The 24,418-nt window shown below is 43.1% G+C and overlaps 1 protein-coding gene across 2 annotated transcripts in view; it reads left to right on the plus strand.

Annotated features, from left to right (window-relative positions):
* Window positions 1-24,418, plus strand: part of LOC142759071 (cytochrome P450 2C14-like) — a 97,654-nt gene that overhangs the window by 65,284 nt on the left and 7,952 nt on the right. For both annotated transcript variants that reach the window (XM_075860915.1, XM_075860916.1), the window contains exons 6-7: window positions 3,974-4,150; window positions 5,817-5,958. In XM_075860915.1, coding sequence (XP_075717030.1) covers window positions 3,974-4,150; window positions 5,817-5,958 — 319 coding nt within the window. The remainder of the gene's footprint in view (window positions 1-3,973; window positions 4,151-5,816; window positions 5,959-24,418) is intronic.

Raw genomic sequence — 24,418 nt, forward strand, 5'->3', positions numbered from 1 at the left:
AGAATTTCAATCAGCCTCGCTGCAGTGCACTCAGGGAATGCTGGGCGTTGTAGTACTTCTAGGCTGCCTGTATGGCAAGTTGGATTGTTATTCCAGGGATGAGCCCCTTTTAAAAGCGTATTCACACACGGACACTGGCTTGGCAAATGGCAATGAATGAGAATTTCAATCAGCCTCGCTGCAGTGCACTCAGGGAATGCTGGGCCTTGTAGTACTACTACCACTACTACTACAAAGGCTGCCTGTATTGCAAGTTGGATGCAATGGGGATGAGCCCCTTATAAAAGCGTATTCACACACTGGCTGAGTAGTGAGTAGTGGATGAGCCCCTTCGATTTCTGAATTCCTGCCTTTTTAGATTCCTAAAGCTTTCCCTTACTGCACAGAGATGCTATCCCTGCAGCTCCTGTCTGTAAAATGGCCGCTGAGCTCCGTGCATAGACTTTTATTGCAGGCTTGAGCCCGCCCCTATGCTGCCTCCCGATTGGCTGGGAGAGCCATTTGCAAGGCATTATGGGGTAGCCTGATGTCAGGTGATCTTCTGTAATCCTCCATTTTAGATGTAACATGTGGCAGGCGCCAAAATGTAGCCGGGTTCGGTCAAAACGGGTTCGGCCGAACCCGGTAAAGTTCGGATTCGCTGCGAACCGAACTTTTCCTGAAGTTCGGACCGAAACCGGGTTCGGTTGTCCCGGTTCGCTCATCTCTAAGCAGTATACCTACACCTACGTAGTGGAAAATGAGCAGGAGATCAGGACCGGGAGGGGAGACCGCTGCCAGACCCGATGCGCGTTTCGCTGGTGCTTCGTCAGGATTAAAATCCTGCAGTGCCCGCAAGGTCCCCATGTTCAAGAAGGCACATGTACAGGCCCGTCTGAAGTTTGCAAATGAACATCTGGATGATTCTGAGAGTGATTGGGAGAAGGTGCTGTGGTCAGATGAGACTAAAATTTAGCTCTTTGGCATTAACTCAACTCGCCGTTTTTGGAGGAAGAGAAATGCTGCCTATGACCCAAAGAACACCGTCCGCACTGTCAAGCATGGAGGTGGAAACATTATGTTTTGGGGGTGTTTCTCTGCTAAGGGCAAAGGACTACTTCACCGCATCAATGGGAGAATGGATGGAGCCATGTACCGTCAAATCCTGAGTGACAACCTCCTTCCCTCCACCAGGACATTAAAAATGACTCGTGGCTGGGTCTTCCAGCACGACAATGACCCGAAACATACAGCCAAGGCAACAAAGGAGTGGCTCAAAAAGAAGCACATTAAGGTCATGGAGTGGCCTAGCCAGTCTCCAGACCTTAATCCCATCGAAAACTTATGGAGGGAGCTGAAGATCCGAGTTGCCAAGCGACAGCCTCGAAATCTTAATGATTTACAGATGATCTGCAAAGAGGAGTGGGCCAAAATTCCATCTAACGTGTGCAAACCTCATCATCAACTACTAAAAACGTCTGACTGCTGTGCTTGCCAACAAGGGTTTTGCCACCAAGTTTTAAGTCTTGTTTGCCAACGGGATCAAATACTTACTTCCCTGTGCACAATGCAAATAAATATATATAATTTTGACAATGTGATTTTCTGTTTTTTTTAAATATAATCTATCTCTCACTGGTAAAATTAACCTAGCCTAAAAATTCTAGACTATTCATGTCTTTGACAGTGGGCAAACTTACAAAATCAGCAAGGGATCAAATACTTATTTCCTTCACTGTATGTAATCTGTGCGGAGTACATCAGGGTATATGTAATCTGTGCGGAGAACATCAGGGCATAATAAGAGGGTATAATAATGGGATAAATAATTCATAGATATGTGGCCGATGTCGCACTGATAAATGGTGCCCGATCTTATCCGCTTTTGGACACTGCACAATTTCTGTCGCCATATTCTGAGCACCACAACTTTTTCTTTTTTCTCCACCGGAGCTGTGTGAGGGCTTATTTGTTGCGGGACAATCTGTAGTTTTCATTTGTACCATTTTAGGGTACATGTGATTTTTTGATCACTTTTTATTTGATTTTTTTGGCAAGCAAAGTGACAAAAAAAAACATTTTGACAATGTTTTGTTGTCCGTCCTTTTTTCTTTTTTTTTTTTTTTACAGTAATCACTGTGCGCTATAAATGACATTTTACATTATTCTGCAGGTCGGTACGATTACGGCGATACCATATGTATATAGTTTTTTTTTATGTTTTGTGGCGTTTGCACAATAAAATCACTTTTCTATAAAATTACCTTATTCTGAGAGACAATTTTTTTATTTTTCAGTCAAAAAAGCTGTGTAAGGGCTTGTTTTTTGCGGGACGGGTTTTAGTTTTATTGGTATTATTTTGGGGTACATGCTAATTTTTTATCAATTTTTATTCTATATTTTGGGAGGGTTGATGACCAAAAAAATAGTGATGCTAGTATTGTTTTTTAACTATTTTTTGCGGTGTTCACCGTGTGGGAAATATAATATTATAGTCTTATAGATGGGGTCGTTACGAACGCGGTGATACCGAATATGTGTACTTTTTAACGTTTTATTTTTTTTCAATATAATAAAAGTATTATTATAGGAAACAAAGCATTTTTTGTTTTTGTAACTTATAACTTGTTTTTACACTTACACCAGCTGGTTCTCATAGGTTTCCGTGAATGGCAGACTGGAGGCCGTTGTATGGCCTCCGGTTTTGCCATGCAACCGACGGCAGCAGCCGCAATCGGTCCATCGGTTCCAGTTTGTTGCTACAACACACTTTCCCTGCGATCACATGATCGAGACCTGAACCAATCAGGTTCCGGTCATGTCTCTGGGACCAGAGGCAGGGGTTGACAGCGCTATGCCGGCTGGAACAGAGATCTGTATATTCATGCCCTGGCAGCACGGGGTATGTGCGAAAAGGACGTGAATCTACAGGTTCTCGGCATGAAAGCGTTATGGAATCATATTATGATCGGTGCCACACCAGACATCTGATGTTCCAGATACCAAGTTGTAGAGCCAAAGCATGCAATTAGTTTTTGTTTTATATGAAGTGGTAAGAGAGGTATAAAGTTCTCCCATAGCTAAAAACAGGTTTCAGTATTGTGCTTTTTTCGAAGGGAGGTTTCTACCCAATGCATTCTGGAGGATCGCCGCAGAGACATAATATAATAGTTTTTTGTGATTTTTTTTTTTCGGGAGAAGGGTCATGGAAGGTGGCAGAATCCCAAATAGACCCCACTTCTGGGTAGAAGGACATTGTATAGACAGGGTGTTTGACACAAAAGATTGTATTTTTCGCCAAAAGTCAGCAATAGTTGGGCATAACCAGAGACAATGTCATAAGTCTGCGTGCGGCGCTTCACACTTTAAACACGTATGGTGAGAGGAGTTACCCATGAGAAAGCCCCTATAAGGGGAGTCGTAAGCCCTATGAGCTGTTTTAAAGGACATCTCTCAGTACATGGCTGATGGTAGGTATTTGGCAGCCGTAGTTACAGAAGACAGGATGTCGTCATGAGTGATGTGATCTAAGTGGTCAACCCAGTATACCTGATCTCGCTTTAGCGTAGTCCAATGTCTGTCTTAAAGTGTTATAATAGGTAGTGATCAGTCTTTTTTGGCATTGATGAAATGGAGTGAAGTGACAGGAGTCATCCCAGTCTTGATCCTGTAAGTGTCGAATGACCTTGTGAGCATAGCTACAGGCCTGCATGTAATAAAATGGGTGTTGTCCCGGAAAATCGTATTGTATACGTAGTTCATTAAATGAGTAAGGACGACGAGTGAGCATGTCAATTATCTGATTAATGCAAGTCAACCCCTTCAGAGCCCATCCATGAAAGACCACATGGGGATTGACGTTTTGGAAGTCAAAGTTATTGATCCAAGGAAGGAGTAGAGAAAATCTAGGGTTTAAACCTACCTTAAACCTTTTAATAGTATCTACTATTAAATTTTAAAATCCTGATGTTAGTGTTTGTGACTTTTTATTCAGATGTATAACAGTTTTCCGACATTGATGGACTGGCTGCCCGGAGCTCACAAAACAATTTTTGGGAACATCAGAGAGTTTCAGAAATTTATAAGAGTGACATTTACAAAACAGAGGAAAGAATTGGATGTAAATGACCAGAGGAATCTTGTTGACGCCTTTCTTACAAAGCAACAAGAGGTACGTTGAACATTATAACAATCCTTATTAATTAAACAAAAAAAGTATTAATGAATACATGCACTTCTCAAGTATAATTATAAATAGCTTCCTCATCATCAGAACCTGTTCAGAGGCACATGGAACGGCTGTGGCTCCTTACTACGTGTGCCGTATCCGGCCATTAGGTGCCTACTGGGGTATTTTCCTCTAGAACGTATGTTTTTAGAAGAAAAAAACCTCTATAATACAGCATGATAGATCATACCTCTATTTTTTTTGGTCGCATTCTTATGGAATCCAATAAAAAAAATAAATACAATATAATATCAGACGTATACGGAGATACTGTTTGGCCCCATAGATTGTACAAAGCCATAAAATGGTAAATTTTAGCAACTTTAGTAAACTATAATTTTGTAAAGGATCTGCCAGGCACAGCTTCTGTGTCTACGCACATAGGTAATCAGTCTGCACCTGCTTCTATGTCTGTGAGACTGACTCCATCTTCCACCACTCAGGATGGCAGGCTTAGGAGTGGGAGAGCCTATCACAGCCTGGCCAGACGGAGCTAGCTCCCGCCCTCTGTCTATTTATACCTGCCTTTCCTGTTCCTCCTTGCTTGTGATTCTTCTCTGTTGGTTTCCTGGCCCTGCTGCAGCTTCTTGAACTATCACAATCCGTACAACTATAACAATCCGTATTAATTAAACATAAAAATGATTAATGAATACATGCAGTTCTCAAGTATAATTATCTAATCCAGACAATCCGATCAGAATAAGCCCCCCATCATGATGCCGGATTCCACCCTGGAGCTGTGGTGCTGGGGGTACCTTACAAGTATTTATATGTGAGTGACAACTCCTGATCTCCACGTGCACAGACATCACGAGTTGTCTACCCACAAGCCGCACCTTTTGTTGCTAAGCAACTGTGACTGAAAATGATTTATTATGGTATCTAAATAGCTTCCTAATTATCAGAACCGGTTCAGAGTCACATGGAACGGCTGTGGCTCCTTACTATGTGCACCGTATCCGGCCATAAGGTGCCTACTGGGGTATTTTCCTCTAGAACGTGTGTTTCTAGAAGAGAAAACCTTTTATAATACAGCATGATAGATCATTCCACTATTTATTTTGTCGCAATCTTATGGAATCCAACAAAAAAAGAAATACAATATAATATCAGAGGCATACGGAGATACTGCTTGGCCCCATAGATTGCACAAAGCCATAAAATGGTCAGCTGCTTCAGACATAAAATTTACTAATAGAAATCAAAATCTCCACCCGAGAAAAAAAATTCACCTTTGCCAATTTGATCAACTTTAGTAAACTATTTTTTATGCAATAAATGGATTTGCTGTAGATATTAGATATGGGTTTTCAAGGACTGTTTTGTTTTATCGTGTTTTTAAAGGGGTTGTATGAGATTAGAAAAACACGGCTGCTTTTGTCCACAAACAGCGCCACACCTGTCCATGGGTTATGTCAGGTATTGCAGCTTAGATCCATGTAAGTAATTGGGGCTGAGCTGCAATACCACACACAATCTGTAGACAGATGTGGAACTGTTTTTTTTTTTTGTTTTTCTAGTCCTGTACATTCCTTAAACTGGGGTGTTAATTATTACATCATTTATTAAACTATTTAATATGATTTTGTTCTTTTGTGCTGTTTAGGGAAAGCCTGAATCCACTGAGTTTTACCACGATGAAAACTTAACCTCACTGGCTGGAAACCTGTTTGCTGCTGGAACGGAGACCACCTCAACCACACTGAGATGGGGTCTCCTGCTGATGATAAAATATCCAGAAATTCAACGTAAGTATTATTATACCACTTTTATTGTATTATGCTTTCTTCTTGAAGACATTCCTGAATTGTACTACTGATTCTTTTACAGCAGGAGAGGGATGCTTTACTGTAAGGCCTCATGCTCAAGGCTGTTGACCTTAACCCCTATCCGCACGAGGACGTAACTGTCCGTCGTTGCGGGAGGTTACTTCCCGCACGAGGACGTACAGTTACTGAGTTTTTCCCGGAGCACACTCGCCGACAGCTGACACTCCCCTCTTGCCGGCCAGCGGTCCTTTGCCGCTGATTTCGGTGAATTAACCCCTTAAATTCGGCGATCGGTTGCAATCGCCGAATTTGAGGGGTTTCTAGCATATCGGCAGACCCCGGTCCGAAACGCCGATAGTATGGCAAACGGAAGCCAAACAATGGCTTCCAGGTCTGCCATGGACGGAAGCCCATCAGGACTAACCTTCGGCTGGTCCTGATAGTGACTTCCTGTCACTCTGACAGGAAGCCTGTGTCGTTCCCTATGCAATCTGTCGGCGACAAGGTGTGCATCGGGAACTTGGAGATCAGCTGTCCCCGACAGCTGACACTCCAGTGTTGCCGATCAGCGGCTCATCGCCGCTGATTTCGGCAATTAACCCGTTACATGCGGGGCTCGATTGCGATCTCCGCATGCTGTGGGTTTGTAGCGCATCAGCAGCCCCCATGCAATCGCGGGGGCTTCTGATGCTTGTGATGGCACCCGGGGGCCTGACAACGGCCCCCAGGTCTGCCATGTATGTCAGCCTATGAGGATCAGCCTCTGCTGATCCTCGTAGACCAACTGTCAGAGTGACTGTGACGTCACACTGACAGTTGGAATACGTTACACTACCTAGGTAGTGTAATGTATTCTAGCAGCTATCAGAGCTGCAGGTCAAAAAAAGAAAGTGTAAAAAGTAAAAAAAAGTTAATAAAAATGTTTTATAAAAGTGTAAAAATAAAAGGTTTTTGTTTTCCTATAATAAGTCATTTATTATAGGGAAAAAATTAAAACGTTAAAAAAAAAAGTACACATATTTGGTATCACCGTGTTCGTAATGACCCAAACTATGAAACTATAATGTTAATTTTTCCGCACGGTGAACGCCGCAAGCAAAATAAACGGAAAACTGTCAGCATCGCTATTTTTTGGTAACCACCCCTCCCAAGATATAGAATAAAAAGTGACCAAAAAGTCGCATTTACCCCAAAATGGTACCAATAAAAACTACAACCCATCCCGCAAAAAAAAGACCTCCCACAGCTTTTTTGATGAAAAAATAAAAAAGTTACGGCTCAGAATAGCGTGTCTCAGAAAATAAATTATTTGATAGAAACGTAATTTTATTGTGCAAACGCTGCAAAACGTAAAAATAAACTATACACGTATGGTATCAGCGTAATCGTACCGACCGGCAGAATAAATTAAAACGTAATTTATTGCGCACGGTGAACGCTGTAATAAATAAAGAATTTAAAGCGCCAAAATCGCTGTTTTTTGGTCACCTTCGCTCTAAAAAAGATCCTGAGGGGCCAAAATGCTCACTATACCCCTAGAAAAATTCCTTGAGGGGTGTAGATTCCAAAATAGGGTGACTTTTGGGGGGTTTCCACTGTTTTGGTCTCTCCAGGGCGTTGCAAACCCGACGTGGCACTGAAAACCAATCCAGCAAAATCTGCGCTCCAAAATCCAAAAGGCGCTCCCTCCCTCCTGAGCCTTGCTGTGGGTCCAAACATCAGTTTAAGACCACATATGGGGTATTGCCGTAATCGGGAGAAATTGCTTTACAAATGTTGGGTGGCTTTTTCTCCTTTATTCCTTGTAAAAATGAAAAAAAAATATGTTTCCACAGAAAAATAGGTGATTTTCATCTTCACAGACTAATTCCAATAAATTCTGCAAAAAAACTGTGGGGTCAATATGCTAACTATACCCCTAGAAAAATGCCTTGAGGGGTGTAGTTTCCAAAATGGGGTCACTTTTTGGGGGTTTCGACTGTTTAGGTACCACAAGACCTCCTCAAACCTGACATGGTGCCTAAAATATATTCCGAAAAAAAGGAGGCCCCAAAATCCACTAGGTGCTCCTTTGCTTCTGAGGCCTGTGTTTCAGTCCATTAGGACACTAAGGCCACATGTTGGATATTTCTAAAATCTGCAGAATCTGGGCAATAAATATTGAGTTGCGTTTCCCTGGTAAAACCTTCTGTGTTACAGATTTTTTTTTTTTTTTTTTTTTGTAATAAAAGTTTTTATTGAACATACCACATATATACAGCAAAAGAATGGCATTGCCCACTCTTTGAAAAAGGGAACAGTATTACAGAGTATGTCATTTAGGTTTTATCTCATTTTAACTTGCGGTTCATACAAACTTTACTTAAGCGTTTACATTTCAGACTTTCTTGACTACACTTTCCATTAAACCTTTCAAAATGCTGAAACATTTAACATACCAACTGTGGCAGACAATATGTAAATCCCTCTATTCTGATATATCTTTCCCCTCTTCTCTCTTGCCAGTGAACTATTTTCTCATTTCCATTTAGGCTCTCCGCTCTACAGTCTTCAGCCTTCCTAATTGCCCTTTAATCTCTTCTGTGAGATACCATTTTGTGTATTGAAATCCTGTTACTACCTCCCCAATTTCTGAATCAGATAACTGCAGAAGAAAAGGTCTCCATTTTTTGAAGAACCCTGCTGTCCTTTTCTCTTTAGCTGTAATTGCTTCATTTCTATCTGATTGGAGGCAGACTTTCAATTGTTGGATCAGTTGATCTATTGTGGGTACGCTGGCTTCCAGCCACATCCTTAAGAGACACCTTTTGGCCACCACCAATATCACATGTGCCAATGGCGGCACATATGAAAGAGCTCCCTCTTCCCCTGTCTCCAGTGAAGCCACCGAATTAAAAAGAAGCAGCATGGGTGTCTTCGTTAGGGTACCTTCCCAGAGTTTTCGGATATAATCAAGTACTACATCCCAGAACTCTTGTGTATTAGGGCACACCCAGATGCCGTGATATAAATCAGTGTGTTGCTGTTTACATTTGGGGCATGCATGTATTCTATTCGGATTGTTAGCGTTTGCTGGTATATTAAAAGCGTATATAGCCGCATGCATCAGTTTGAACTGGGTCTCCCTCCACACTTCATTGATGATATGCTTTCTCACCACCTTCCATCCTTCCAATATGTGTGTGTTAATGTTTGGTATCTTAAGAATGCGTCTCCAGTATGCAAACCGGTCTTTCGAGTTGAGTCTCACATATAAATCTTTAATTGTTTTATACAGATCTGATAATGTGTTCCTAGTCTGTCTTTCCCCCACCATCTCATCAAATCGATTATCGATCACTTCTCCTTCCAGATTCCCCACTCTGGTAATACAAAACGACTTGACCTGCAGATACTGGAGATAGTGTGTTGGTAGTATACTGAACTCCTCTACCAGTTCAAGTAACGTTTTTAGTCTGGGCTCTGAGGCATGCAAGATATGACCCACTGTTGCAATGCCCTGCTGTTTCCACTTATTAAACAGGCTACTGGACTGCCCCGCCGGGAACTCTACATGTGACCATAAAGGTAAGTATTTTGATAGTCGGAAGGGTAGGCCCTGCTTTTTCCTCACTTCCTTCCAGCACATAATAGTGTCTCTCAGCACTACAGAACCCTTTACATGTTGCGGAAGAGCGCCCAGTTTGGTATGTAAAAGAGCCACGAGGTCACACGTTCCCGCTAGCTCCGCTTCTATTATGTAATTAGAATAATGATTTGTGTGGTGTATCCAATCCAGGACATGTCTAAACAAGCTAGCAATGTTGTATCCCCTCAAATGTGGAACATTCATCCCCCCCTGCCAATGATATCCTTGCAACTTAACCAGTGAAACCCGTGAGCGTTTCCCTGACCAAATAAATTTAGATATGGCTTTGTTAAAAGCTTTGACCTCCGTATGTTTCAATAAAAGTGGCAAGGTCTGTAGTGGATAAAGTAACCTTGCGAACGAGATCATCTTCACCAGGTGGCATTTGCCTAACATTGGGAGCGGCAGGGAGGCCCATCTGTCTAGTTCTGATTTTATTTTATGAAATAGTGGTCCGTAGTTTAGGCGATATAAAGATCCCGCAGTACTCCCTATCTGAATCCCCAAATATGTAATGTGGTTTTTTGCAATTTTAATTCCTGACTTTTGAATTTCCAAATCTCTTGAATGGTTATGGGATGTTAATCCTAGCAACTCACTTTTGTTTGGATTAATTTTTAGTCCCGCAAACTTCCCGTACTCCCGAAATAATTCAAAAATGTTTTGTAGGTGCTGGGCTGGATTCCTGAGAAACAGCAAGATGTCATCTGCGAACACTGCAGTTTTTACTTCAACTCTTCCCACTTGTATGCCCTCAAACTTTTCCCCATGCTCCAAAGTATGAATTAAAGGTTCCAGTGCTAAGTCGAACAATAACGGTGACAAGGGGCAGCCTTGCCTCGTTCCTTTATGTAGTTTGAACCCTGGCGACCTGACTCCCGGTGTGCATACCGCTGCAGTGGGATTGTTATACAGAGTGTTAAGGTATGTTCTAAATCCCCCCTCGATGCCAAATTTATCCATGACCATGTTCAACCAGCGCCATTCCACATTATCGAACGCCTTTTCAGCATCTAGTTGTATTAGTGCTGCCTTTTGAAATAATGATGGCCGGGCCTTAATCTCATCCATCACTCCCAGGACTTTCCTTATATTAGTAACAGCCGCTCTGCCCTTGATGAAGCCAACCTGTGATGGTCCTATCAGAAGCGGCATCAGTAATGCGAGCCTGGCTGCCATAATCTTAGATATTAGTTTGATGTCGGTTTATGAGTGAAATGGGCCTATACGCGCTTGGCTGCAATACATCTTTCCCTGCTTTCGGGATCACCTTTATATATGCCGTGTTGGCTGCGTGTGGAATATTTGCACCATTCAGCAACGAATTGAAGTAATCTAACAGTGTCGGGGTTATCTGTTCCTGCAGTATTTTGTAAAATTCTGCCGGGTAACCGTCAGGTCCCGGTGCCTTCCCATTTGATAAAGCCGCAATAGCCGATTGCAACTCTTCCATCTCTATTGGGGCATTTAGGTTTTCCCGCTGCTCCGCTGATAATGCAGGTAAGTTTATTTGTGTTAAAAACTGCGTCCCTGCTATAGCATCTGTCGTGTTAGTAGGTTCGTATAGCCTTTGGTAAAAGGAATGAAAAATTTCGTTTATCTTTCTAGGATCAGCGTGAGTGACACCTCTGCAATCTGTCAAACGTGTAATGTGCGTGTGTGGTCGGAATCCTCTGGACAATCCCGCGAGCATTCTCCCTGCTTTGTTGCCGAATCGGAACAGCTTAGCCTCATAGATAGATCTACCCAATCTCTCCTTTTTTTCTAACCATGATTCAAAATGCTGTTTGGCCTCTACCCACTTCTTCTGATTTTCCGGGGTCACATCTGCCAGGAAATTAGAATAGGCCCCCCGTAAAATGTCGCTACAGTCTCTGTATTTTTGAAATGTTTGCTTTTTCTTGTATGTCACATAAGATATCAGTCTCCCCCTTAGCACCGCCTTGGCCGTTTCCCAGTACAACACCTGGTCAGTTCTATGTGCTGCGTTATCAGAGTCATATTCTAGCCACCATCCTTTTAGCATTGTTTGGAAATCTTCTTCCCCTGCTAGTGTTGATGGAAACCTCCATTGAAAATCCCCCCCTTTAGTTTGAGTGTCCATCAGTACTAAACTCACCGGTGCATGATCCGATATTACCATATTGGTGATGTCAATTTGGTCTATTCTCTGTAGTAAACTCGAACTCAAAAAAATATAATCTAACCTAGACCACGATTGATGGGTCGGTGAGAAGTAAGTAAAATCCCTATCATCTGGATGTGCGTATCGCCATCCATCACTCAAATGTGTGTCATGTGAGAGATCTGGTAAAATATCATCAGTGGGTAAGTTCGTAGTTGGGAACTTTCGTTTTCTATCTTCCGCTACATGCATGACTGAGTTAAAGTCACCTCCTACTATCTTCTGAGCACAGGTGTCTGCCAGGATTGTGGCCTTTAGATTTTGAAAGTATATGCGATTACTGGAGTTTGGTGCATACACATTATATATACTCAATTCGCCCATTTGCGTATCTAACAATACATGTAATAGTCTTCCTTCGGTGTCTAAGGATTTCGAGCGTAATGTGGCTGCAAAGTTTTTGTGAACTAGCATTATTACCCCATTTTTCCTGCCTTTTGCTGGGGACGCATGAACTTCTCCCACCCAAAATTTCCGCATACGAAACAAATCTTTCTCCTCCAGGTGTGTCTCCTGGAGAAGGGCCAGATCCGCTTTTAGTTTGCTGAGATGTCTCAGGACCAAGGATCGTTTATGTGGGGACTGGAGTCCCTTAACGTTCCATGTCACTATTCTCATAAAACAACAGAATGTATTGTGTTACAGTAGTCGGTTTCATCCTAATTGTAAAATCTGTATTGTGGTATGTTTCACCTTCTAGTTCCCTGGTAGAGAGATGTAAATGTTCATTTAAGCCTTCATATGATATGTGTATATGTCTGCCTTTAACCCAACAACCCCAACTATGGTAAACTCCCTTCCCTTTCCCCGGTTTCCCCCGGGGCCCTCCCCTTTCTCCCACCTTTACATTTATGACTTCTCTTTTTTCTGACATGTGTCCATCTCAAACCTGCCGTCAGATGTGTTTATCGTATAACAAGCTTAAATTATAACAATAACCGGATACCTTTTGAAATGCATTCACTTCTAACTTAAACTGGCATTTGAAAGTATAGTGACACACACTTATAACTTATGTCCTCCTCATCTTGCCAGGATCTGTCTACTCAACAGGAACAATTAGTAACAGTCCCGTGACATACTCACTGCACGTTCTACCCTCTTGGCCCAACATAATCCTGCCACCTCTGGATCTCTACCCATGTCTCGGGGTTTGATGCAGTCTCTTTTCTTTGGGAGACGATCCACTTGTCTGGGCTACATGCTGCTGTGAGTTTCCCTCTGAGATTTCTTCTGTACGTGCTGGAGGAGTAGATTCCTTTAGTAGATCTCTGAATACCGCTTCTGCTTCTTGATGTTCCGTGTAGGTCTGCAGTGTGCCACTTGGTGTGGTGACTTTCAGTATTGCAGGATATTGAAGCTGGAACTTTATTCCTTTGTTATGGAATGCCGTACAGATCTTGCTGAACAGCTTACGTTTTTTTGACACTTCTGCCGAGTAATCTCCGAACAACATCACATTGGCGCCATTTAATTTTGTCGGTCCCCTACGTGTTTTGTACGAACGCAATAGCGCTTCTTTATCCGAATAGTCCAGATATCGCACAATCACTTGCCTTGGTCTTTTTTGCGAGTTCTGTGCTTGTTGTGAGTTTTGCCTGTCTGGGCCCACCCTGTGCGCCCTTTCCACTTTACATGGCCCTTCCATGTTCAGTAGTTTCGGTATCTCATATTCGCAGATGCGTCTCAGCTGTAAAACAGGCACCGATTCCGGGATACCAACAATTCTGATGTTCCGACGTGACCTATTTTCAAGATCGTCAATTTTAGATAGCATCCGCTGTTTTTCTGTCAAAAGCTCCTGTAACTTTTCATGCGTGTCAGCCGCATCATCTTCCAGCATGGATATTCGTTGTTCCGCTTCATCCAGTCGAGTTCCATGTTGGGTAATGTCGTTTTGCATCGATTGTAACGAGGCAGATATTGTAGCTGCTAAAGTGTCCTTTATGTCTGGTGTTATTCGCTTAGCTACCTCACTAGCTAATTTTTTATAATTGATCATTGCCGCTCCTGGTGTCGACTCCTCTCCTTCCCCTTCAGACTCTACCTCCTCATGGTCTGATGCTGACCTGTTAACCGATTGTTTCTCCTGCTTCTCCTTTCTTGTAATCAACAAAAACCTAGAAGCACTCCAATGATTTTTCCGAGATATTTTCAAGATGATTTTATTATGAAATAATTCATACACGATTTTCTTTTTCAACTTTTCCAAGCGATATTTCTGACGTTTCGACCTCACCTAGGTCTTTATCACAATCGCTGTAATAACATAATATGTATAACGTATGTAATGACATAATAAAATAATATATAACGAACAACTTAAAAGAGTAGACAAATGACATAAAACAAAAAAGAACCCCACATAATAAACAATATGAAGAGTAGACAAAAGTCGGCAAAACATCAACATTCAAGCATATATATTAATCAATGAATTCATCATATGAAATAATGTATCAACCATAAGGGTTGTGTAGACATATATATATTCATGTAATATAATACTATAATACTATCGCATACAGGTAAGGATAATAGGTTAGAACTGTCACCTAAGCTCCATGTGGTAAGATGCTTAAAGATATTACTATGTCCAGTATACTTATAACGGTGCATCTTCACAGGAACTGATGATATCGATAGGGGCTAAGAGATATATCATTATCAGACCATGACCTAAAACCGGTATTATTGGTTGGTGCACAGAAAAGTTAAATGAAGAAAGAATAGTCATTCTGATGTAACAAAAAAGTGAGCATACCTGATAATCGTTAGGATGTGAAGTGGACGGCGTCTACCAGACGCTCTCAAAATGCAGTCTGAAACAAGAGACCCCGAGAAGGTATTTAAATAGCGCGCGATACTGCCGGATATCCGGTGTTTGGAACGCACTCGGAGCCCTGCGCAAGCGTACTGAGTTCAATTGTGAACTTGGCACGCAAATAAAGAACAGATGTCGGTATTGACGTAATCGCTAATGGAAGAAAACGAGGACGCTAGCGCTGGGATACCTTGACTGGTATGTGAAAAACTCACATGTTTTAGGAAAGAAATGAATCAACTAAAATCTGGCTGTGCTATAGTATTAAAAATAACAATAAGAATATAAGTGCATTCTAGCACACGATTAGCGTAGTAACGATAAGGACAAAGTAATGGACCATATACAGATAGAATATCGTAATGAATTGAATTCACCCTAATCTATATTATATAGAGATAGAAAAAAAGGAGAAAAGAGGAAAAAAAAAAAAAAAAGGGGAAAGTAAGAAAAGTGAACCGGTTTTTAGGTACCTGTATCTGGTCATAATTGGTCTCATGTTTCCTACCGTGCCTGGAAGAAATAAACATGAGTGTTAATATGATAAGGGAATAGATGGGGATGTAGATATTATTCAATACAGAAGATCATATTCCCTATTAAGCCCTTTTGGTGCAAGAGTCTCCAGTGTATGAATCCAATATGATTCTCTTGTTTTAAGTAATTCAATATGGTTGCCACCCCTTCTAGGTCTGTTGACCTGCTCTATAACCTGAAACTTTAATTGAGAAAGATTATGATTGAATTTCTCAAAATGATCAGGGAGAGGTAACCAAGTTTTTTTGCATCGTATAGTGGATTTGTGGCTGGATAGCCGATCTTTAATATGTTGTGTGGTCTCGCCTACATAGACCAGGCCACATGGACATTTGATAAGATAAACCACAAAATTAGAATTGCATGTAAAGTAACCTTTTACCGGAAAGGTCTTGTTGTAATGAGGGTGTTGAATCTTATCTCCCTTAATAACATTGGAACAACATGCACAATGCAAGCAAGGGAAGGTACCGTAACGTTTAGTTTGCAAAAAGGATTGTCGAGGAACCCTCGTAGAGCTGCCAATGTCGGCTCTAATGAGGCGATCCCGGATGTTGAATGATCTTTTGGAACACATCATCACTGGACTAGAAAATTCTGAAATATCGGGATAAGCCGTGTGCAATACTGGCCAATGTTTTCGAATACTTTGATATAATTTGGGTATAATCGGGTGGTACGTAAGTATTAATGGAAATCTATTTTGTTTTGGTTTAACAGTAGATGATGTGGTCCTATTGGTCATAATTGATCTACCCAGTTCCTTCGACAGAAGTGATGGAGGATACCCTCTCTCCTCAAATTTAGTGGACATTTGTTCTAATCTTATAGTTCTTCTATCAATATTGGATACAATCCTGGACACTCGAGTAAATTGTGATCTAGGTAGAGATCGTATCATATTGCTAGGATGACTGCTATTATAATATAGTAGACTATTCTTGTCTGTTGGTTTAGAATACAGATCAGTAGAAAGTAATCCATCTTGGTCCTTCATGATAGTAGTGTCTAAAAAACAGATGTTGTCTTTACTATAACTCAATGTAAATTTTAGTTCCTCTCTAACCTGATTTATCTGATGAAAGAAATCGTCAAGAGACACTAGTGGACCCTCCCATATACAGAAAATGTCATCGATATATCTGTGCCAGCAAATTGCATGTTGAAGAAATAGAGAATTGGTATAGATATGTTCTTCCTCAAAAAGAGCCATGTAGGCGTTGGCGTAAGGAGGTGCTACATTGGAGCCCATGGCGGTGCCGCAAACTTGAACATAATAGTCGTCGCCAAACAGGAAGAAATTCTCATGTAGGATTAAGTGGAGTAATTGAAGGCACAGAGATATCGAATCGGTGTTCATCGTAGTTAGATTGAGTAGCTGTGTAACTGCCTGTATACCCCTATGATGGGTTATCGAGGTATAAAGGCTATTGACATCTAGAGTGACTAGAATGCATATGGGATTAACCCTTGAAAGCTCATTTATATTTCGTAAAAAATGGCCTGTGTCTAAGATGAAAGATCTGGTAGATTTAATTAGAGGTGTTAGTATTTTCTCTAGAAAAATGGATAATGGTGAGAGGATGGAATCAGTGGACGCTACTATAGGTCTGCCTGGTGGATTTATTAAGGACTTGTGGATTTTGGGTAAGACGTAGAAAACAGGAGTCTTGTAATCGGCGGCATGTTTTGCTCTCTGTCGTGGGGTGTGTGTTCTTCAGCTATTATCTTAGCTGTTCTTGTCTCCACGCCGTCTATCTCGGGGGCGGGGCCTGTGGGGAGCAATGGCGTTGTCGTTCTTTCCACCAGCTATCACTGGGTTTGGCGCCAAAAATAATCTCCGGTCCGGTTTCTGGTCCGGGATGGCCTTAAAATCTCGTGCTACCCCCTCTGGGTTTTTGCTTTCTCTCCCGGTTTTTATAAAGGTCGTCACCGTTCCCCTTTCCCAGACGCGTGTCGCGCTGCAATGTCCGACTCCAAAAGCGCCGTGTAAGTCAGCGATACTATATTTATCAGCTCACCGCTGTTTTCTCTGCTACCCTGTCAGTTAGGTACCTCTTTCGACGTCTGTTTGTTGTAATATGTTAGGCATGAATGTCGCTTTTTTGCTACGGCAGGTCCGGAGAGCTCTTTTCTCCCTCCTTACATGTCAGCGCCGGAACCGGAAGTCCCAGATTTTTTTTTTTATTACAAATGAGTTTCGGCAAAAAAAAATTTAATTTGTAAATTTCACCTCAACTTTGCCTTAATTCCTGTGAAATGCCTAAAGTGTTAAAATACTTTCTGAATGTGGGTTTGAATACCTTGAGGGGTGCAGTTTTCAAAATGGGGTGATTTATGGGGACTTTCTAATATATAAGGCCCTCAAAGCCACTGCAGAACTGAACTGGTCCGTGAAAAAATGGCCTTTTGAAATTTTATTGAAAATATGAGAAATTGCTGCTAAAGTTCTAAGCCCTGTAACGTCCTAGAAAAATAAAAGTACGTGATAAAAAATGATGCAAACATAAAGTAAAAATGCAAATTTTTGCAAATTTTTACTAAAATTTGACGTTTTTCACAAATAAATATTGAATTTATCGACCAAATTTTTTCAGGAGTTATTACCACATAAAGTGACACGTCAGATTTGAAAAAATCATCTGTGTCCACAAGGCCAAAACAGGCTGTGTCCTAAAGGGGTTAATATGGAGCCCATAGCATTCTATGGGCTTATACTGTACCCCTATGTGCCTCCTATTTTGTTCAGAGGCATGTAGACATTTACTTCATATGGATTCCATGCAAGTCTGGAAGAATAAAATTCTGGCATTCTCCATCAAACATATTCTCAACTGCAAGTATCACCACATGAAGGCAAGCCGAAAACTATGGCCCTGTAGGGATTTTGTTTGCATAAGGGCTCATGTACATGGCAATGTTGTGTATGGAGGCATATGGAGTCTCTGCGGCTCTGTACTAAACAGCCATAAGCATGTGCCGCCATATAAAGCCCCTATGCAGCATCACATTACAGAGGTTTTCTCCCCTTGAAAGAAATGCTTCCCATGGAGAATACCTCCTTTCTACAGAATTTGATGGAACATAGGAAAAGCAGAGAAAAACTCCTGTACAGAGGTACAGTATAGCTCCATAGAAGTCTATAGTTCCATACAATATTTGTGAAGGAGTGGTTAGCACAGGGATGGAAGAAGGGTCAGTTATCCAACAAACTTTATTGCATCCTCAAACTACTCCACAAAACATTGGCAAGCACCAACTCCCAAGGTTCTACCACCACAGTAACAATGAAAAGAAACCGGGAGCCCCATCCAGTAATCCGACGTCAGAGAATGAATAAGCAAAAGTCCTGGGCACTCCAACATCCCCAGTCTATATGTCCCTTCCTGTGGCTCCATCATCAGATCCTGGTCCTAACGTTGCACATCACCAAACTATTATAAACAGGGCCGGCCTTAGGGGTGTGCGACCTGTGCCATCGCACAGGGCACATTTTTCCAGCAGGTGGAAGGAGGCGCTGCACTGACTCCTTTTCCCTGCTTGTTTCAGAAGCGCCCGGGCCCAGCGACTCAGTCGCCTTTCCGCCCGGGCGCTTCTTCACTGAGTGGCAACGCTTCCGCTGTAGCAGCCATACCGGCTGCTAACGGCGACACCGAGCATGATGGTACACGTGCCGGGCCCCCCCTGGGCGTAGCCGCCACTAGCAGCTGCGGCAACAGTAGCGATGCCACTATAGCAGAGCAGGGAGGTTTCTCCCTGCTCTGCTATCTACTAGCGCCACTGTAGCTCCCTGTAGGAACGGAATCCCCGTGTGGCCCGGGATTCGGCTCCTGGACTGAGCGCTTAGTTTCTCTGTCCATATATGGACAGTGACATCAGGGGAAACTCCTGAAGCCGAATCCCAGTCCACAGCGTTGCCGACTCTGTGACCGGGGATTCCACTCCAGGATAAGCCAGTGACGTCACTGTTAAAAATGGACACAGACGACAGGGGCTTCTCCTGGAGTAGAATCCCAGGTCACAGCGCCTGCAATGCTGTGGACGGGGATTCCGCTTCAGTAGTTTTTTCTCTGATGTCACTGTCCATATATGGACACAGACATCAAGTGGAGCATTCCAGGAGCGGAATCCCCGGCCACAGGGGGTTTCTGCTCCGTTCGCGAGCTACAGTGGCGCTATCTACAGGAAGGAGTGGCACTAACTTCAAGGGGGCTGTGGGCTGTGTGGCACTACCTACAAGGGGGCTGTGTGGCACTACCTTCAAGGGGGCCATGGGCTGTGTGGCACTACCTACAAGGGTGCTGTGTGGCACTACCTACCAGGGTGCTGTGTGGCACTACCTACCAGGGTGCTGTGTGGCACTACCTACCAGGGTTCTGTGTGGCACTACCTACCAGGGGGCTGTGTGGCTCTATCTACAGGGGGCTGTGTGGCTCTATCTACAAGGGGGCTGTGTGGCACTATCTACAAGGGGGCTGTGTGGCACTATATGCAAGGGGGGCTGTGTAGCACTATATACAAGTGGGGGCTGTGTAGCACTATATACAAGCGGGCTGTGTGGCACTATCTACAAGGGGCTCGTGTCGGTCGTTGTGGTGCTTTTTTTACCTGTGTCTTTTGCATCAGCTTCAATGGCTTAAAAAAATGCTAAAAATAAAAGGTCAAACAATGCTATCCATTCAAAATCTGCCTAAAAAATTCCTGAAGGAATTTTGAGGCAGATTTGTTTTGCCTTACAAAAAACGCTGTGTGAACATACCCTGTAGTGTAGTGCTTGTTTTTAGCCGTTTTCTGTTTTTCTCGAAACCATTTTTGGTAGGGGTGCCCTGAGGAACTTTTATTTTTCTAGTGGTGCCTCTAGTCCGAAAAGGTTTGAACACTGTACTAGGCTACAGGATCACACCGGCCTACGCAAGGATTCCGTCGTGGAGCAGCTCAGTTCGTCGTGGGAACAGGGCATGGGTGAGTACAATTTTTTTTGTTTGTTTGGGGGCACTGTCTACAAGGGGGAGGTGGGGGGCTATATGGCACGATCTACAAGGTGTTGGTGGGGGATGTTGGCACTATCTACAAGGTGTGTGGCAGCCAGGATAGAGGGCATTATACTGTGTGGGGGCCACTAAGTGGACATTATACTGTGTAGGGGTACTACAGGGGGTATAATACTGTGTGGGCACAACTAGAGGACAAAATACTGTGTCCTTGAAGGGGTTATAATATATTATATTATATTATTTATTATTATACAGTATGGGGGGCACTATATACGGCATTAGTGTGTGTGGGGCATTATACTTTTTTTATGGGGCATTTTTTTTAATGTTTGGGTGGGGCGCCGAAAGATAATTTCGCACGGCGTGCCATCTATGCTAAGGACGGCCCGGATTACAACCCTGAACCTCCTCTGCTTTTCAATTCCAAAACTCCCTCTGGCTGATAAGCCCATGTGCGGGTAGGGGCGGGAATAATTACCAGCCTCCAACCACCATCCTACATCTTCTGGAGGGTCCATAAGGTGAAGAAGTCCATACAGTTCTACCCTCCTTCAGCACAATCCAACTGTCTCCGGACAGTCTGCAGGATATTTAATTAGTAAATCCCCCAGCAAGGCACCACAGTTTTACAATGGATAGCTTGTTAGGTCCATGTAGAAAGTTCACAGTTCATGGTTCTTAAAGAGTCTCTGTCACCAGATTATAAGTGCCCTATCTCCTACATAATCTGATTGGCGCTGTAATGTAGATAACAGCGGTTTTTATTTTGAAAAATTATCATTTTTGAGCAAGTTATGAGCAATCTTATATTTATGCTAATTCGTTTCTTAACCCCTTCCCGACATCCGCCGTATATATACGGCGCTTTCGGGAGGTGCTTCCCGCAAAGCGCCGTATAGGTACTGCGCAACGGGAAACGGTCATCGGTGCTAATTGCACCGTGACAAAGTAAAGGTGGCTGCTGTCCCTGACAGCAGGCCATTTCTACTACTCGCTCAGGGTGCTGTTTCGGCACCCCCGCATCGGCGATCGCTGCTATTGGTCAGTCAATTCTGAACGGCCAATAGCAGGCATTTTTGTTAAAACAGTGCCCTGGAGTCACAGGGCACAGTTAGACAGTGGCGTTTGGTGCGGTCTAAGACAACACCAATCACCACCAACGTCACCAATGCCACCTATAGGAGCGTCTGATTGGTCGGTCTGTAATGACCGACCAATCAGAGCACCGGGGGTTGTTTTGAACATCGAGACCGCTCTGCACGCCGCCATTCCAGTTTGAGGCAGCGTGCAGAGCGGCTGAGAGACTGTCTGCTGTGGCTTTGCTGGTAGTGCAATCTGCGCTGCTGTATATATAAAAAAAAAAATGTCCTATCTTGCTACTTCTGTCTGATCACCAGTCTTTTTTTTTATTTTTTTATCAGACAGATTTTTTTGGCCCTTTCCCTGTCCTTGGGCCTGTCCTTGTCCCTGTCCCCAATCCCCCCCTCCCTGTCGCAATCTACCAACCCCTTTCCCACCCCACCCCCTCCCTGTCTGATTCCTGTGCCCACTGAGCGCTGATCAGCGACCACCATCACTGATCAGCATCTGTGCTAAATTTTTGGCGCGGGATTTTTTTTAAAAATTTGCACCATCTCCGTGTTTGCGCCCTGCGGCCACGAAGTGCTGGTTAGTGACCGCCATCACTGATCAGCATCCGATTTTGTTTTTTTTTCCGCAGGTACTTTTTGTGCCTTTTTTCACCCACACCAATTACCTGTGGGTGTCCTGCGACCGCTGAACGCTGATCAGTGACCGCCATCACTGATCGGCATTTGTGCTCAACTTTTGGTCCAGGAATTTTTTATTTTTGTCATTTTTTTCCAATTATAAATTTGCACCATCTATCTGTGTGCACCCTGCGGCTACAGACTGCTGATTAGTTATCAGTATCTGTGGTAATTTGTTGACGCAGGTTTTTTTAGGTCTCTTTTTCAACTGCACCTTTCCATAGTGTGCGTGCTGATCAGTGACGCACATCACTGATCAGCATATTTTCTGGTGCAGGTTTTTTTTTTCTAATACACTATAAAATTTTAAATATAATAGTCGTTAGGTGTAGCTAGTAGGTAGGGCGTTAGGGTAGCATAGACGAGCATTAGAAACGTTCATTTAGTTTTAGATCTGGAAAGATATATCTAGCAACTTTTTTCTGCAGTTTTAGAAGAAATTTACCGTAGTTCAGTTAGACTACAGTTTTTTTTAGTATTAGATAGCGTTATCTTCTAATTTATGTTCACTATACACGTGTAAAAACACTACACACACACACACACACACACACACACACACACACACACACACACACACACCCTGTGTAAAAATAAAAGTTGATTACACGTGTAAAAACACCACACAACCCCCTGTAATAAATCAAAATGTCTCAATCGTCCAGAGGGATGTATTCAGTCGAGGAGGCATACGCCATCATTGCCTCTGACACTGATTCGGCCAGCGAGGGAGACGAGGAATATGCCCCACTCCTTTTAGTTTCCTCCTCTTCCTCCTCCTCCGGTGATGAGGAACCCCCCCAAAGGCGATCCAGAAGAGCAGCTGAGGCAACCCCAATGATTGATCCCGTGTGGACTCCACTCCCTGAAAATTATGAGCCTCAAATTCCTGATTTTATAGGCAGCTCAGGAATTCAATTTGAGACTGAAGGCCCCACAGAAATTGACTTTTTCAAGGTCTTTTTCTCTGTTGAGTTTGTTAATTTAATTGTGGCCCAGACGAATCTGTACGCCCAACAATTTTTAACCCAAAACCCCAACTTCATCATTTGTTAGGTGGAACCCAGTAGATGCAGCGGAGATGATGATATTTTGGGGCCTTGTGCTGCATATGGGACTAGTGAGGAAGTCAGAGGTTAGGCAATACTGGAGTGCGGATATTTTGTACAACACCCCAATTTACCGCATGGCCATGTCCCGGACTCGCTTTGAAGCGATTTTAAAATTCTTGCATTATAATGATAATGCACAGTGCCCGCCCCAGGACGACCCCACATTTGAGCATCTATTTAAAATCGGGCCACTCATTGATCATTTCTGCACCAAATTTTCACAAGTGTACACCCCCGATAAATATATTTCCATAGACGAGTCCCTTGTTCATTTTAAGGGGAGGCTTAAATTCCGCCAATACCTGCCCAATAAGAGGGCAAGGTATGAAATTAAATTTGTTCAAACTGTGTGAGAGTACATCTGGGTATACACACAGGTTTAGGGTTTACGAAGGGAAGGACTCTATTATTGAACCCCAAGAATACCCCCCCCCCCGTCCTGGGAGTTAGTGGGAAAATAGTGTGGCATTTAATACACCCATTGCTGGACAAGATAGGAAGAAATTGAGACAGCACGCCAAAATATTCAAAAATAGAGATCCTTTTATTCCACGTGTGTGCAACGTTTCAGCTCAGTGCGAGCCTTTCTCAAGCATCAAGGCTCGCACTGAGCTGAAACGTTGCACACACGTGGAATAAAAGGATCTCTATTTTTGAATATTTTGGAGTGCTGTCTCAATTTCTTCCTATCTTGACTGAGGGGTCACTCTTGGACTGTGGCCTGGGAGACGTGCACCCGTTCGAGAGAATTAAAGCCGTCCTGTGCTGCTGATTTGTTTCTATCCATGGCTGGACAAGGGTTATCACCTTTACGTGGATAACTTCTATACCAGCATCCCACTATTTAAGTGCCTTTCTGCCAGAAGTACTGTAACATGCGGTACTGTGCGCAAAAATTCGAGAGGCCTCCCTAAAACACTGCTTAGCCAAAGCAGGGTAAGCGCAGGGAACTATGCAGCGAGAACATGCTGTTCGTCAAATATAAGGACAGGAGGGATGTCCTTATATTGACCACAATTGATGGCAGAGGCAGCACCCCTGTCCCTGAACGAGGTATCACCACAGTGACCCAGAAGCCAAATTGTATCCTCGGCTACAATAAGTACATGGGTGGGGTTGATCTCTCTGATCAAGTACTGAAGCGTTATAGTGCCATGCGTAAAACAAAGGTGTGGTACAAAAAGCTGGCCATTCACATTATACAGATGGCATTGTATAACACTTACGTACTATCCCGATGTGCAGGCCGGACAGGGACATTCCTTAACTTTCAAGAGGTGGTGATCAAGGCACTTCTATTTGGGAACCAGGCAGGGGAGGGCACAAGCACATCTGCTGGTAGCGATACTCCACGTATTGTACCAGGACAACATTTCCACAATGAAGTGCC

This window comes from Rhinoderma darwinii, chromosome 4 (assembly GCF_050947455.1).
Source record: "Rhinoderma darwinii isolate aRhiDar2 chromosome 4, aRhiDar2.hap1, whole genome shotgun sequence".
NCBI classification, from domain to species: Eukaryota; Metazoa; Chordata; class Amphibia; order Anura; family Rhinodermatidae; genus Rhinoderma; species Rhinoderma darwinii.